Genomic DNA, 17,623 nt, shown 5'->3' with positions numbered 1-17,623 from the left:
TGCCACATGAATGTAACTTCTGTGGGGTGGCCTGCTGAGGAACCTCCAGCCTAGGAGATCAGTAGTCTGCTCATAATTAGACCAAGCTTTTAATCTTTTAATCAGTATAGCTGGAATGATCTTACTGAGTTCCTGGTTGCTGGAAGCATGGCTCAGGGGCACTGGAGAAATGCGAGCTCTGCGTAGGTTGGGCATTCATGAGTCACACAGTAGCGGGATGGCCCATGCGGGCATAGGGCAGTCTGCTGGTTACAGACAAATGTTCACAGAACTGAGCTTCTGAAATCCTGAAGGAATTGCTGCAAACATCTGGATTCTGAACCTTTCAAAGACTTGTAAGTTGGCTCTCTATTTACAGTGAGATATCTATCATATGAGTGATACTTTTCTGCCTAATTTCAACGTTCTGCTTAAAAGTAGTGAGAGCTTTACAAGGCAAAGCATGCTCTCAATGATGTATTTTTCCCTAACCTAGTGGCTGAAATGGACTTAGATAAGATGGTTGTCCATACTAGCATTTCGTGCATATTGTTACATTGTAATTTTTATTCAGTTTTTTGGCGGGCGTAAGAAGCTATACAGGTTTCATACTGAAACTCACAAATTTCTGCAACGTGATTTCCATTTCCCCCGTATTTACTCTCAGAACAGGCAGAGCTGTTGCATGACCTTTTCTCCAAGATGTAATCTGAAGCAGACATTCAACATGGAAGGTGGTTTTGGTCAAACGGAAGTTTCAGGACTGAAAGCAGGATATTACACTGAGAGGTACCGGCTGACTTTCACAACGGGAACCGGCCTTTCTGCTCTGTAACTTCTCAGCGGCAGCTTCCCTAATTCCGTTCTTCCCTCCGGTAAGCCTACACCCCTGCGCCAGAGGGTAACTGACCTAATCCCTATAACCAAGATACCGATTGAAACCCTTGTATGATTTTCCAGTAGGTCCACTTTTTAAAGTAATAAAAGTGATCAAGTACTGCAGCGGTCCAAGGGAAGTCTCTAATAATAATGCACATTTCCAGTAAGTATCCGCCTTTAAACTTTTTGGATTGACACAGGGTGCTGCACTTAGTTGATCAATGTTCCGTGTGCCATCAGTGGGTTGTTTTTAGATGCAGCCTGATGGTTTTAAAGGCTTGGCTCTGAAACACTTGCCTGAGATCTGTGAGAATAGTAGAAAAGTAGATACTGGAAAACGAAATGTGGTTTGGGACCTACGCCGAATCCACTGGTATTCTTGGCCAAGACACGATTACGAGAGCCGGCCCATGCTAACGCTTAAACCCCCGCAGCTGCCTGGCTCGATCCCGCTCAGCCGCCGGCCCCAAGGACGCCTCAGGCGGAGGCGGCACGGCAGCACCGCTCTCCGCGCCTGCCGCGCCCCGGCACGCCGCGCCTCTCCCCGCTCTGGCGGGGGAAGCTGCGCGACACTGTTGGGAAGGCGCGGGAGGCGCCGTTTACGGTTCTGCCGTAAAGCAGCTCGCCCAGGAGAGCGTCGCTGCTGCCCTTGGGAGGTGAGCGGACATGAGCGGTAATGGCGGGACCAAGGCCCTGGAGTTGCTGCGGTCGCTGCCCAGGGTCAGTCTGGCCAACCTAAGGCCCAGCCCAGGCTCCAAAAAGCGGGTGAGTGCCTGCAGCTTGTCGGGTGGGTCGCGGGCATGCTTTCCCTCCGGCGGCAGGACTCTGCCTCGGCAGCGGGCACGCCCGGCCCCAGTGGCATTTGCCTTGAGGGCTGTCAGAAAGCCTTTGGGGAAGCCGCGGCAGGCCCGGGAGAGCGGCCTGGCCAGAATAGGCGTGGGAAGGCAGAGGAGTGGGTGGCAGTGTTGTGTGAGTTGGCCTGTTCTTGCCCTTTGCATATCTTGTAGCCGGTGTGTGTGGCTATCCCCACAGAGAACTGGCTGATGAGTGGCTCTAGCAAAACCTCAGGCCCATCATTGGGGGACGGGTGGAAACAGTAAAAAAGTATGGAATACCAAGTGTTTATGGAATGGGGTAATACATTGGAAAAGGGAAGGTTAAAAGGCTTAAAAAGAAAAGGAATGTGATGCCAGCTAGCACTTCTTGTTACTGTTGATTTCTCAAAAACAAAACTAAATGTTCTCTTCCCTGTCTCCTCGTAAAGTGATAGAGGAGTAAAAAAAAAGAAACCAGGAAGAAACCCACCTGGTTTGGGGGAAATATCAGTGAACAGGGGGATGAGGTTCAAGGGCTAAAGGCATAGGAATAGAGAACTGACAGAGAGCACCAAGCAGCAGCACCCTGTCAGTGCTCAAGGCTCCCCAGAGATGCATGCAGAGCTGGTGAGTGCTGCACAGTTGTAACCCCTGAGACCTGTGACAAGACAAAAGAATGGAAATTCTTCCCTGTTGCAGCTGTTGGGGATCCACTGTCAAATTACTTCACTTGGAGCTGTGAACGCCCAGCTTGGCCAGGAACTGGAAGAAGCAGCCCTGTACAGGGCTGGAGTGGTGATTCTTAAAGTTTTTCAAATTAATCCAGGCTCCCAAACAGTATTTTCAGGCTTAGCATCTAGAAGTTATGCGATAATCTGAACTTGAGGTTTATTAGAACTGATGCTTTCCTGCCAGTCTTGGGTCTCAGAACTTTTTGTTTTTCAAGGTAGCTGTTGGGTTTAGGAAAACACTTTTTTTTTTTTTATCTTGAAAGTAGAAATTTTTGTATGCTCACTGGGTCTTTAGCAACTAACTTGCAACACCATATAGGAAATGAGCATTTTTTCTCCATGTTACTGCTAACGGTTTGCCTTCAGTTAGAGTTTGTACGAAAGACCTCAGCTCTGTTTCTCTGGTATTTTTCTTTTGGTGTTTGACAACCTTATTCTGTGCTCAATGTAGTTCTCAAATAAGCAGATTTAAGAGCATTTGACTTCACAAACAGAAGTTGCGGCAAAAAAAAAAGTTTTGATTGTCTCCTCTGACAGTCTAAAATCTGGTGAATGTGCTGATTGCATTCCATTTGTGACCAGATATTGTCAGTGTATTTGTGTTAACTAAAGTCACCGTGTAACCTGATGTGTGTACTGTCAACTGCCAGAAAGGGTGGGCCAGCTGCGTCCTCTCTTTGCCTCCAGGTGCTCACAACCGCTGTATATTTTGTACTGCTGCTAGAGCCAGAGCAGGGAACTGAACCAGCTGAAAACTAGTTAGACAAAAATTAGTTTTCATCTAGTTTAATTCCCTGACCTGTCCAACATGGAGCCACACAACTGCTTGCATCAGCACAAGACGCGCTGTGAGTAAAGAAGTGTAGTGTGTGGGCTGGGGTCAAGTCAGCTTCCTTTGGTAGCAGGGATAATATAGTCTAGCGTAAAACTGCAGTTGAACTCTATACCATTTAGTATGAATACAGGTAAGCTGTGCATCTTAGGTCAGATGATGTTTCAAATATATTAATGCATTTTTTTCTGCTGTAGGTCCATACTGGCTTTTTTACTAATATTTCAGTGCACATTAAATGCTCCATAACTTTGGAAAATTTACACACACAATAAAGAGCATAAAACATCAAATTTTATGTCTTTGTGGTGTTAGGCTAATAATGAAGTACCATGATGTAATGAGCAGTTTCCAGACCTGAGTTTTACTCAATATTCTGTGCTGCAGTCTAACTGCATAGAATGATTTGTAGGATTAGGGGTGCTTGAAGTTTGGCTATCTGAGTGTTGAATACAAAAAATGAGAAATTGAAGAGGCTTACTGTAGTCTCTTCAATAATGAATTATTTACATTATTATTGATCCAACAGTGACTATGCTGTGAATTAATCAAAGTTAGCTTATAAGCAGTACAAATACTGTTTAGAATGTGTTGCTTTCCATGTCTCCCAGCCTGACTGATTCACATTGAGAAACGCAATGGAAAATAGCAAATGTGTGAATTGTGTTGTGCAGATATGAAACTAGTTAGCAACATGACATTGCTCCTTCCACATGCGTTCACACTCCAGTGAATGTTAGCTTAAATGGGAAAAACTTTGTAAGGTCAAATGGATCCATCAAAGTGATGCACAGATGTGATTGTGCTTCTTGGAACAGTGAACTCTACCCCGTGCATCATGGCAGTGAGATTCTGAAGCTTGTGGCTCTGTCTTATTCCTGACAAAGCGTGAAGAAATCAAAGTGAGCCTTAGTGCTGTAAATTCTTCAGTATATGAATTAAATGAAATCACTTTACACAGAAAACTTTGAGTTAGATCAGAGTGAGCTGGCACCACTTCATTTAACAGCAGTCACTCCCTGCTGCTCATTTCCACCCTTGCTTACTGCCTGTTTTGTAATCCTATATATATTTGCATACCCATGAATTATACTGAATGGTGCAACTTACCTAGGTTTTAAATCTAAAAAAAAAAAAAAAACCTTTGCTTACATCTTTGATGGTTCACCATTTAGCTGTGCAAGTGCTTCTGCTGGCACAAATAGGAGGTGAGTGCAAGAAGATTGCTGAACTGCTACTTAATGGTTGCAAAGCTAATTTAAAGTGCTCAGTAAACTAATAGCTTAGTATCACAGTCTTAATTAAAAAATAGTAAAGGTTTAAAATACAATCTTCTCTTTTGATTTGTAGTCAGTAGAAATTGCAACAGTTGCAGACTCTTTAGAAAGTCTAAGTCCATTAAAATAATTATATGTATGCATAGCGTATATAGTCTGTTTCCCTGCCCCTTGAAGTAGAATTGATTTTCTTTTTTTTAATTTCTTTTTTCATTGTCAGTGTTTAGAAACTTCTGAGCACTGAGCAACTTTCTCATGAAATAGGAGGAAATATCAATAGTTAATTCAGGAAAATTCTCTAACTTGGAGAGTGCAGGGTGTAAGAGATAGGATTAAACACTAGTATTCCTTTTATGTGTTCATGTAAACGTTCAGACTATTTGTGGTGCTTGCCTAGAGCTGTGCTCTGCAAAAATCACATTAACTGCTTTTCTGACTATTTTTCCCCTTAGAAAAGAGCTATCTCTCAATTTTTCCTCAAGAATCAGCATTTTGCTCAGTTGTTTGTATCTCTGAAATCTTATGTTTTATAGATACTTATCTCCAAAGTAGTTGACTAAATGTATCATTGTTTGTTTTCAAGGAGAGAAGACGTGGCCGTGGAAGATATGGAGGTAGGAAGTGTGGTCGAGGTCACAAAGGAGAAAGACAAAGAGGAAATCGCCCCCGATTAGGCTTTGAGGGTGGTCAAACTCCATTTTACTTGGCCATACCAAAATACGGGTTTAATGAGGGACATAGGTAAGTTTCTTCACATTTACTCAGAAATTAATCATTGTCTGCTTTTCTTGTCTTTCTCCTGAAGCCAGAATCTAATATGCCAGAACATAAGCCTAACTGAAAATGAGGCGTTCCTCCCAGATTGTTAGCTTCCTTACCAGCCGAATCTCCCATTTCTTGTAAGATTTTTTTTTTTAATGAATTCATTTATTTTCTGTTGTTTTACAGCTCTGCTTATTTGCGCCTTTTCTTTGCATAATCCCTCATATGTAGCAGGTTAGCCTTCGTCCTACAGCTGAGTGCGTTTCTCCTTCAGACCACTCCTCCATACGTACTTGTTTCCCCCTTTGCCTGCCTGCACAGCAGATAACCTATTGAACTGACTGGGAACAGTCCCATTGACTCGAGTGAGGTTGTTAGGCATGGAAGTGTAATCCAAACCCTTGCTTTGTTATTTCTCTTTGCTTTATTCACCTGAAGTTCTCATCTGCTGCTAGCCAAACAATTCTGCTTCTCTTCGTGCCTCTACGTTTTTTAGCCCTGCAACACTGCAGTCTTTGTCTGTCTGTGCTCCATCTGTTCCACCTAGGATCTTAACAAGCTCTTTAATATCAAATCTATTGGATGAAGCCATTAAGTCATCTTTCACAATTGTTCTCCTCAGCCATTCTGCTTGTTTGACATTTCTGTCCCCTTTTCACGTTGTGCTTGTTTGTGCCATGTCCTTCTTTCAGCTTTTTAATATTTAAAATGATTCTTCTAACCAGTCACTGTTCTTAGCTGGAGATCTGTATGCCAGTGTTTTATTCATTTCCTTCACTATATTGACAATTACAAATTTGTTTGTTTGTTTGTTTTTTGTTGTTGTTTAAAGCTCTTCTTGTTTCCTAAGATGGCATGTATGTTACCTTGGTCGCTAACCATTTTGTTGCTTTTAGGTATGGTCATGAAAATATTGTATGGATACAGAAGTTGTTCTAGGCAGTAGTAACAAAAACATGCCACACCTACCAGACAGTTCAAGAATGAAAGGACTTACGTGAATTTATTTGTGAATTGTTAAACTTACAGTTTGATTTTATGTTTCATTTGCTGTTATAACTTCATCAAATAGCTGTGCATTTTTATATTTCCATTCTTTATGCATGCAGTATAATCTACAGACCTGTCCTGATTATCAAAGCTTTTTTCTGTCAGTCTTACTAGTTTTGAAGTGTGATTCAAACTATATTTCCAAGTACTGTCACTTCCTCCTGTTTCCTTAACTTATTTATAATAAGAAGCACTTTTTATAGCTGAAGACACAGTCTAGATCTGTAGTCCCACAAAGCAAATGCTGCAGAATGCAGGCTCTGAGCTTCTTAGGTTAACAGTGGTCACAAGTTCATGAATAACCAACAGAAAAAAATCCAAGTTTTTGCAGTGACAAGAAATTAATAGGGTCTTGCTGGTTTTAACCGCATCTGACAGCACGTGGAAACAAAAAAAGTACTCTGTAAATTCTTTTCAATGTTGTTGGCAAAATTTCAATGCCAGGCTATTGTAAATGTTTTTCTAACGAATATTGTAAGTGCACTTGAGAGAGACTGTCGTGACAGGATGGGAGCATGCTGAACAATGTCTCTGCCTGTTTATCTTCACCTCTCCCTTCTTTCTGCCTGCAGTGGTGTTCCTCTACGTTTTGAACTTTTGCTCTGGTAGGAACTGTCTTGACAGTGGAAATTCTGTTGCTTGTCTTGTCTTACTTAGCTTGCCTATAACAAAGACAAGCGTCTTTGTGTTTCTGCTACCACTCACAGGTTTCCAATAGCAGTGGTTAAACTGAGTGTATGAGAAAGTTTTGAGCATCAGCATAAATGGTATGTAGGCATAGACACTGGGATCGGGAAAACTGTTCTAAGGATTGGTTTGTAAAGTAAAAAGTTAGAACTTCATAGAATGCAAAAGTGGATTCTGCTGAAGCTGATGGCTATTGACAAAATATTCCAATTTCCTTTGGGGATATGGATTAATGCATATTTTCTCAATATTTCTCTTCCTTGGTGGTATTTTGAGGAAGATTCCATTCAAAACTTGTGAGATGTCAGGTACAGTGGTAATGGACTAAAAAAGCTTGTTGTATATAGGCAAGCTGTACCCGAGTACGTACAGGGTTTGGCTGATAGTCTTTGACTAAATTTGTACGGGAGGGGAGGGTATATTTGATTTTGACTGTGGGGTTTTTTTTTGTCGGATTTTCTGAATGTATCAGTGAAGCTACCAAGCTGGATTTGCTTTGAAGATAGTTATTTAGAATCTTGTTGGCTTACCAAGAAATGCTGACACTTTAATTTCTTCATCTTTTTTTTGCTTCCTTAAATCAGTCAGCAGGTAGAGAGGTGTTCTGGAGTAATTGAGCTCGGCAACAGCAAAATGATTAATATCATATTGGAGGTGAGGGTGCGTGAGCAAACCTGAAGGCGTATCGGAGTCTTGGGCTGTAACTAGAGCTTGCATTTGCATTAAATTAAACTTAAAATTTTGGCTTATGGATGGGTGTGTTTTAAACATTTACTTGGTAATTTTAGGAGTAGGTAGAAAGTGGAATACAGTGTGGTATATATCAGTTGACCAGTTCCTATTAAAGCTTCAATTTTGTAAATTTCTCATTGTTTTGTTTGGTTTTTTTTTGTTTTCCTCTCCCCAGCCTCAGACGTCAGTATCAACCGCTCAGTCTTCAGAGGCTGCAGTACCTGATTGATTTGGGTAGAGTTGACCCCACGCAACCGATCGACTTAACACAGCTCACTAATGCCAGAGGCGTAACAGTGCAGCCTCTCAAAAGGGATTATGGCGTCCAGCTGGTGGAGGAGGTATGCATACAAGACACTTACTACTTCAGGCAATATAAAGCGTTGGGTTTTCGGTTTTCCATACCAGGCTGTCAGATTGTCCTTCCCACGTTTTGGAAGCATCTTTGCTTTTCTAAATCAGTTTGCTGTGGAGTTTTCGTGATAATAAATCCGCTAGAGGGCACTGTGTGTTAGCAAGAAAAAACCCAGGATGATGTTTTAAGACCTGAAAAACTACAAAAATAATAGTTAAGGAGCACATAACAAGAGGTTGAACTATTATTTTAGAACAGAAGACTAGAATGTATTGAAAGAAATGTATGCATATTTTAGACAGGCAAACTTTTTTCATTCAGTCCAGGTGACTTGAGTGAGAGTGATTTGGTTACCCGTCTTGGTGCAGGGAACAGACAAATCATAATATTTTGCAGGATTTAATGTTTCATACAACTTTGCAGGGAAGAATAAATGTATGTCCTAAAATACTAATTTTAATGTTACTCTAATATTTGTTGAAATTTACAGGGTGCTGATATCTTTTCAGCAAAAGTAAATATTGAAGTGCAGAGGGCATCTGAGTTAGCAATTGCTACCATAGAAAAAAATGGAGGTGTTGTTACAACATCGTTCTACGATCCCAGGAGTTTGGGTAAGAATTTCTTTTCATTTCTGACTTTATTTTTTTCTAAATGTGCGAAGATTAAATGATCCAAATCAGAGTTTCAAACATAGTTCTTACTGGAAAATCATCAACTTCTCCTGTTCTTAAAAGCTTCAGCAACACATTGTTATACAAATGTTGAACTGTAATGCATCCTCAGTTTCGCTTTTTTTAGCCGTTCACCTGTTTAGCCCTACCAGTGTTAGTAGTCACTTACCAATCAGCCAGTTAAAGAAATCCAAGTAGCTTTGTAAATAGAGCAACTAATAAAAGATTGTTTCTTTGAGTTTTTGTCTTCTAGCTTTCTCACGTGTTTAATAACTCTAAGAAAATTCAGGAAAAAAATTAGATTTAAAAAACACCGTACATGTTTATATTTTTAATTTAAAATACTTTTCCAGTTAAAATGGGGAAATAACTAAGTTACAAGAGCTCAGAATCATTCCAGTCAAAATGGCCATTGTTTTCAGAACACTTTCACTGAAGAATGAGGCTTTGCTTTGCTTGAGGCTGCATCCTGCCTAATGTTCATTCATGGAGTTTTTATTGACAATAATGAAGCTTTCATGTGTGAATGAGGCTGAGAACAAGAGGAATAGATATTTTTAGTGTGCAAAATATGTTACCCTGGAGTGATAAAAGTTCTTTCTTTCCAATCCAGAAAATAATCAAAATATTAAGGTTAAAAGGATCTGGAATGTAACTTGCCAAATTCAGTAAAACTTGAGGAAGAGAGGATAGTCTCACAAATGACTAAATAGGTGTGCGTGCCATTGATTCTTTGTTTGAAATAGTTACAGAAACACTGAATTTTACAGTTGTTAGTACACTGTGTAAATAGCCATGCAAATGCATTGCTTCTAATGTGGAAGACAATCCTTTAAATAAATGGCATCTTCTAGCTTAGTTATTGTGTCTTTCCAAAGTAGGCATTCTAAATGTATTAGAAGTAATGATTCATCCAGATTGTCACTATAAATATCAGTTAAAACATCGTTGTTTGGTTGGTTAAGTGAAACTTGTTAAACACTATCTTATTCTGAACAAGAATATTCTTAAGATTTGGTTTTTTGCTTGATACTTTTAATAAGAGTTTAATAATTTATTTAGCACAAAATACTAAATAAGAAGGTGTCATTTAATGTCTTTAAATATGTATTATAAAGCATAGTATCTAATTTTCTCTCATGTTTGCCCACAGAAATTTTATGTAAGCCAGTAGTATTTTTTCAGCGTGGCCAGCCTATTCCAAAGCGAATGCTTCCACCCGAAGATCTAGTCCGTTACTACACAGATGCCAGGAATCGTGGGTACTTGGCAGATCCATCTAAAGTTGCAGAAGCCAGGCTTGAACTTGCCAAGAAATACGGTTATGTCTTACCAGACATAACTAAGGATGAACTCTTCAAAATGTTAAGCGCACGCAAGGATCCTAGACAGATATTTTTTGGTCTTGCCCCAGGATGGATCGTAAACATGGCAGACAAGAAAATTCTAAAACCAACTGATGAGAGGCTGTTAAAATACTATAGCTCATGAATTCAGGACTGGAGACAACTGCAGGTGTACAGGAAACATCTGGGTATGAAATAATGGATACAAAGTGATGTTTGTTTTTTTTAAGACTCCTGTTATACTAGACAAAACATAAATTTTTGTTTATGTAATCTTCTGCTGTAGCTCTCAACTTTTTTATTGTCATAATACAGTGTATGAAAAGTCTTAACATTTGGAAACAGTCTAGTGTCTGACACAAAGTGTGTGTTTGGACACTTTCTCTTGTGATGATTTGCCAGTTACTTTTTCAGACAAAATATTTCGATGTTTCATTTATGTCAGAGGATGATTCCAAAGAGTAACGAATAATTAGTTGGGGTTTTTTCCCCCCCTCAATTTAAAACCAGAAACATGGTTGTACAAAACTAATATTAGTTTTACAATCATATTACATAGCATTCTATTTTATGTTTTAGAAAATGGTATCTTGAATACCTTTAAGAGGTACACCATCTATTTTTGGATGGGGAAAATTAAAAACAACTAGAAATAACAAAGTATGGAAGAATTAATTAACCTCTTCAATTCCATAGCAATGTTTTGGATTTTGCCACTGCCATCAATAGTATTAGAGCTTGAGAATTCTTGATTTTTTTCTTACTCCTTCAGATGGAATTGAGAAAGACAGGGTGTGCAGTTTAAAAGAACTTTCTATCTAAATTAAAAAAAAAAAAAAAAAAGCTATCTTAAATCAATGGCTTTTATTATTCAAACAAAATTTAAAACTTGCCCAGGCACAAATGCAATGTCATTAATAAAAATGCAAAGCAGAATCCAGAGACAATGAATATCAGGCAGTGACAGTAGATTGTGAAGGATGCGGATGTGATGGACAAAGTACACAATTAGGGTTCAGTTGTCAGCTTGATCACAGATTGCATATGTGACAGTGGACAAATGAATATAGATGTCGTATAAGAAAAGTGATGAACAAATTATTTTTATGGGAAACAGTATTTTAATCACACCAACTTAATATAATCTTAAAAAATATTTTCCAACAAATGTTTTTTTCATCAATCTCTCCAGAATATTGTACTATTACTATACAAGAGTATTCTAGGTTTCATGTGGAAGCTTAGGGCATTGGGCATTTGGGATGATGAACCAAGCAGTAAATTGAAAGATGAGAGAGGAGACTAAGTTAATCTATCAGATCGTGATCTAACTCCTCAGAAGTTAATGAGATGCTTCATAATTACATGAACTTTAATGGAGGCTGAATTTGGCTTTAAAATAGGGGTAATTCGGTTATTAGGAAACAGTCCGGAAGACCGGAACACAAGAATAAGTCTTGCTTTCCAATTTTCGTGTGCCTTTGGAAATGCTACTTATAGTTTCCTGTAGCTGCCAAACCATCCCATCTCCTAGGGAAAGCCTTCTGAGTGCCAGAATCTCCTGTTTCTCCTGTATAACACCTGTATTTCACCTGTGTGCCTTGGGGCAGGGTGAGGGGAGAAAAAAAAAATTTAAAATATCTTCTTTTTCTTTCAGAGAATAACAAGAAGCGGATGAATTTTTTTGTTGGTGTTGGTCAATCAGCCCAGATTTTTGCTTCACTCAACAAACTGCCTTGTCAATTAATATGAGCATCTGTAATCACAAAACAAAATAAAATAAGTCTTCTATTCTCATGCTGATTAAATAATCTGAAATCCAGAGATTAACAATGGAAAGTCACTAATTTTTGACAACTTACTCTTCAGCTTCTATTGTCCGTTGTTAATGTGTGTTGGATGCTATCATTAATGTCATTCTCCTGATTTGTGGTTTAAGTATAGGTGAAACATAGCAAAACAACACCAATATAAAATTGGATTGTGAATAGCAGGACTTTGTTCTTAGTAGTGTTAACATTCATATTTTATAAGGTGCACAACACTTTTTTGGCACATTAAGAATAATACCGTGTGCCAAAAAAAAGTATAGCTAGCGTTAACTTGAATGTGAAGTAAATAACTTTCTCACTTTAGATGTATCCTGTTCTGCATCCTGATGATTGTTGGTTTGGAAACTTAAATGACAAGCAATACTTTTTTTTTTTTACTTTTTTTTTTTTCTTTTTGTTATTACAATACTACTGCCTCCATTTGGGAAGGAGTTGGAGGCGGGGGAAGAGTATTTATTGCCTTCCCTTATTTGTGCCATAATGTTTCTGTTTTTATGAATCAATTCACAATTGTATTTTGTGGAGGTGGTGGTACTCAACAGGAAAGCTACTTAACTGGAAGCGAAGAAGGAAGTTAGTCATATTAGTGAAGACCAGAAGACAAAAGTGTTTATGTATCATTGTGTATTTTTGGGAGGAGAAGAGGGGGGAAGGCAACTTTGTTTCCACTCCTGCTCTTTGTATTGAAATGAACAAATCGCAATTTTTTTTTTCTAAATCAATTTCTTTGATATACACACGCATGCACGCGCTGGTTTCTGTAGGCTTCTAAATGGTTTTCAGGTGAAAGGGTAACTTGGATAAAATGATAACAGTGAAAGAAAGAATGAAAACAGGAAACAGATGTCTGGTGACGTCGAGGGATTGGATAGCACTTATTCAGTGAACGATGTCTTAGTCACAAGGCAGCTGTATCCTGGCTCTGATACTATAACGCTACAAATACCTTGGAGCCAAAACAGCCACGTTCCACAAAATCCGGTCATTCTACTTTATAAAGGTGATCTTTTATCATCTTATAATTGGAGGGGGCAAAAAGGGCTGTATGTTGCTTTATTTAAAATATGCAATGCCTGTCTTTTTTTCTCTCTTCTGTTTACAGTAGCTAATATTTTATAATGGTTGTTCTGATTTTTATTTACTAGTGAAAAAAGTGACAAGGCTATAGAGGATTTCCTGTTCATTTTATCTCGTCAGGAACACAAGTCTCCTGGCAACTGAATACAGAATTATCAAAAGCACAAGTAAGTTATTGACGAGGTTTCTAATAAATCCATAACAAACAGCCTCCCAATGGACTGTTGTTTATATGAGGGTCAGGCTCAGTGATGCAAGACTCTAAGCTGGTACTGGCATCTGAGGCCATTCTCTTTACTTAGGAATATGTACCATGTTTTCATGTTTGTAAGGTAAATGATTGCCTTGGATATCCTGTTTTGATAGGGGTTTTTCATACGCAGCAATGTATTACACAGTAAGAAGCACCCAATCTGCTGTAACCGGAAAAGCACTATCAAGGAGCTGAGGAAAAGAAACGTTATTTGTGCCGTAAAATACTAAAAGGCATGTCAATTTTTATCAACAACATCATACTTTTGAATGGTTCCTTGATAAAACTGATTACATATGTGAGACTGAAATCAAAATAAAGACCTCTGAACGAGTACATACTTTGTTATATCATACCTTGATAATTAGAAATCGCTTGTTTCTTATGAGATAGACTCTACTAACAGCAGCCAGTCAATACTATACTTAGAGGTGGCTGACTGCAGACTCGAAATGAAGCAAGTTAAAATAAATGCATTTTCCCTTTTACTTACATGTACGACAAAGACACGCTGGCTTTTCATTCATTATACTTCATAGTATAATATTCGTGTTTAACAACCAAAAGTTTACTGTACCATTCACTGATTTCCAAAAAGGAATAAATGAATAAATCAGTGACCCTGATCTGAATCTTCGCTGGCAGTGTGCCAACATTGTTTTGACATACGAGCATAATTGATGTTAGTGCTCCAGGAAGTCATATAAAAGTGATCAATTATGAAGATAGCTTCCCATTGCTGTTTTATATTTTCTATTTTATTGCTAAAATTTAAAATGCTAATGCAAAGCTAATTTTGCACTGTTGAACACTCAGAAGTTCTGTAAAAATTTGTTTCTAATTTGAAATTGTTGCACGAGTTCTGTATTTTAAATATTTAAGTGTTATATTTACATATATCTAAAATAAGAAAGATGCTGTGTCTGTCCAAAATGGCCAGTTTAATATTCCATATGCAAATTGATTTCTTAAAATTTCTTGATCGGGGATCAGATGGGAATAGTTTTACATAACTCGCAGTCTGTACTTCAGTTTATTGTGTTATGGTTTAGTCTATGAAAAGATGTAGTTAGAAGTCCTGATGTGACAGAATTCTTACCCGGTAGAGGAAAATTATGAACTTTTTAAGCTCCTTCATCTCCTAGCCCAGGTGGCCCATCTTGGTCCTTTGTAACAGAAATATGTGGCATTGTCTAAAGAATTACTCGTTTCTCAGTGGAAGCAAACTATCCTCAGATCTATTCTGTCTTCTTTCGTTAATATTCCCTCTGTTGCATCTGCATCTTCCCGAGATCTCATCTCACTTCTTCTGTTGTAGTGGTGGGAACTACAGGGCTCAATCATTCTCACAGTGTCATCCTGTCTGGCCCACTCTGGGTTTGAAAATCTGGTTGTTTTATGTGCCTCTGGAGCAGGAAAAGTGTTGATCATTCCTGCATCTGTTTATACGAGGAGGTTTTTCGTGGCTTGAGTTTCCTGGACTGGTGTTGCTTTTGTTGTTAAAAATGTCAACAGCAATGTTGTTTACTTGTTAACCTTGTAGATTCCAAGACACATGCCGACTGAGTTGGAGGGGCCTTTGAGCAATGGATTCAGAGTTTATTCAGAGTCAAGGAACACTCCTAGAAGGGTGTCTGTGCACTTAACTTGGAATTACACACACTAGATACAAGTCTTAATGGATAGGCAATTTTTCATTCAATGCATCAATGCCCAAATCAGTCTCTCCTTGCACTTTTGGAAACCCAGCCTCTCTAAGGTTCATTCTGTTAGGTTTGTTCTAGTTTCATGTTAGGTTTGTCCTGTCTGCTCTCTAATCTATAAATAAGGGCAAGTTAGCCTGAAAGTCTGCCATTTCTTGATATTTATATTTTTATTGTAATTCCTTGGGCAGATGATGACAGCTAGAGGTTTGTGTACATAGAGCAGTCTATGAAAAACAAGTTGATATGTAAATTTACAATAAACTAGTTCTCTATGGGTTTTTTTGGGATGCTAGTGTAGTTTGCCTTGCTCCCAGTATGGAGGACCTTAAATTAAGAAAATAAATTCACTCAATATCTGACAAGGGAGATGCTTTCTTTACTTTGTTGAATGTAGCTGTGGTTTAGAGCTTCAAAAGTTGGAATCCAAGTTCCTTTTTAAAGGAGAACATGTAGACAGTTGTTTAAGCTAACTTCATAGTCAGTAGAAATCTGATTGATACAGTCAGTGGAGCCTGAGAATCGCTGCGTTTAGCCTGAAGCAGACATCTGAGCGACTAAATTGCGCTCTAAGCTCCACTGACTGTGACAGTAGTTTTAACATATAGTGCACCTATAATACACCTAAAACATAAGTATCTGGAACTGAATCCTTCTCTGTGTTTTGAGTGACCCAAGATGCTTGAAGTTAATGGTGGGAAGATCTCCTTGTGGATCACAAGCCACCAGTGTGGATTGCCTAGCTCAGCATGGGGAACTTCCGAAGTTTGATGTACTAGGTTGTGTTTGTCTTTGAAAATAAGTGTGCTAATATAATAATAAACAAGTCAGAGGACATCTTGGTGCCACGAGAGGTGAACTGCTGACAATTAGATGATCTGTGTTATTTTACAACTGTTGGAGAGCACTGCTTTTCCAGGATACAGAAATTGGTGGCATCCTCATGTAGAAGGCTCTGACTCTTTCAAGGTGGATGACTCCCAGTTCACAGCTCTGCACTGGTATTACCATTCAAAATTTGTCTACCTATCTTCTTTGGCCCTCCTGTAATACGTTGCTGATGTTTGTGCTAACTCTACTGTATGCATTTCCTCTGTAAGCAAAGCATGGAAATTAAAGTTGCCTGAACTTGCAAATGAGAAAAAATGGGAGAGGAGGATAGTGTCCCTTTGAGGTGTCTCCTTCAGCAATTGGTGCTTGTAATGGTCAGAAATGGTGACTGAGATAATTACACAGATGTTGTCTCACTGCTCTCTGAGAACATGCAGTCCAGTGTGTCTCGTAGGGTCCCCCCTACAACTCTGTGATGAATTGCAGTGTGTGTATAAAAGACAGATTTGGGACTGATCCTTCTATGGATTTTGACTTGCCATTTCTCCTGTTTTCAGTGATTTCTAGGTCCCTGAAACCTCATAGATGTGTTTGTTTTTTAGTGCATAGGGAATCATTTATCCCTTCTTTTTTGCTTTTTTTTTTTTTTTTTTTTTTGGCAAGGCAATTGCACTAATCACCACAGCAGGCAGTCTGGGTATGGCCCATGTACTAGGCTTGAGACTGTTCCAGTCAAAATATTATTCTACTGGTTTTATGTTGGGCTTGGCTGGCTTGACATTGCTGCCGCCCTGACTTCTAGGACTTGTGAAATGTCTGGACTAATTGTGACTTTGTTGTTGGGTTTTGTTGTTATTGTTGTTACTGGAAGGCTCCAGCCCTTCCAGATTCATCATTAAAGACGAGTGTTTACATCAAATGAATTAGCGTAGTGAGGATGTGAACGTGTGGTGAAATTCTACCTGGGTCAGTTTTTGTGCACTCATTTGTATATATCTGAGGGAATTGAAGCACTGGGATGCTACGATTTTGTCTTTCTTTATTGTGGAAAAGCTTATCTGCCCATTAAGAAAACCTAAGAAGAAAATGGAGGGTAAAAAGGTGTCAGGTCATTTTTTTCTGCATCTTGTGAAAAGCCCATGTTTTCCCAGTTCGAATTGTTGCTCTCAGCTGAGTTGGATGACTTTGCTTGCAGCATATTAGGAAACTGCAATGGCAGCAGATCACTATGGGCGATGACATGCAGCTATGGTACTGTAGTTGGCCCTAGTGAAAGAAACGATAATCTGTGCAGACTTGGGAAGATGAGAATCAAGGTATGAAAGTCTCCATCTGAAGAGATTCCAAAATCGGGAACGTATGAGTATTCTGCAAACACCACTGAAACTCCGCTGCATGTTTAATTACTCTTTGGTTTTGCTGACTGTACTGTTATGAACTGTAAGTATTTAAGAAATCATTTAAAGAATACATTTTAGGTTTTCTTTGTTGTCCTTAGAGTTTTCAGCCCTGCAGGGATCTTGTTTCCAAGCATTGTTCCTCTATCGAACAAGGCTAGAAGCAAATTTGAGAAGTGGGAGCCAGCATTTTTATGTGATGGCATTATTCCAGGAACTGGTGCTTTAGGATAAACAGTAAATATTGTGAGGCTTGCAAAACAGTTACTGATTCGTTGCTTATACCCTGCTGATTTATTCATTGTTTGAGAGCATAACTCCTCTGCTGTCGCTGCAGTTGACCTCCAGTCACGTCTCTTCGGCATGAAAGAAACATGCTGTTGTTTCCAGGGTAATAAATTTTATATTACC

General features: G+C 38.9%; 1 protein-coding gene across 1 annotated transcript; it reads left to right on the top strand.

Annotated features, from left to right (window-relative positions):
- Positions 1-1,361: 1,361 nt before the first annotated feature.
- Positions 1,362-11,916, top strand: MRPL15 (mitochondrial ribosomal protein L15). Its single transcript, XM_075141850.1, has 6 exons — positions 1,362-1,623; positions 5,097-5,254; positions 7,920-8,085; positions 8,590-8,713; positions 9,927-10,307; positions 11,777-11,916. Exons 1-5 carry the CDS (start codon positions 1,525-1,527, stop codon positions 10,262-10,264), a joined length of 885 nt encoding a protein of 294 aa, XP_074997951.1. The 5' UTR covers positions 1,362-1,524; the 3' UTR covers positions 10,265-10,307; positions 11,777-11,916.
- Positions 11,917-17,623: the final 5,707 nt, after the last annotated feature.

Source organism: Calonectris borealis, chromosome 2 (genome assembly GCF_964195595.1).
Source record: "Calonectris borealis chromosome 2, bCalBor7.hap1.2, whole genome shotgun sequence".
NCBI lineage: Eukaryota > Metazoa > Chordata > Aves > Procellariiformes > Procellariidae > Calonectris > Calonectris borealis.
Note: the sequence above shows the minus strand (reverse complement) of the source record. Positions and strands in the feature narration are given on the sequence as shown.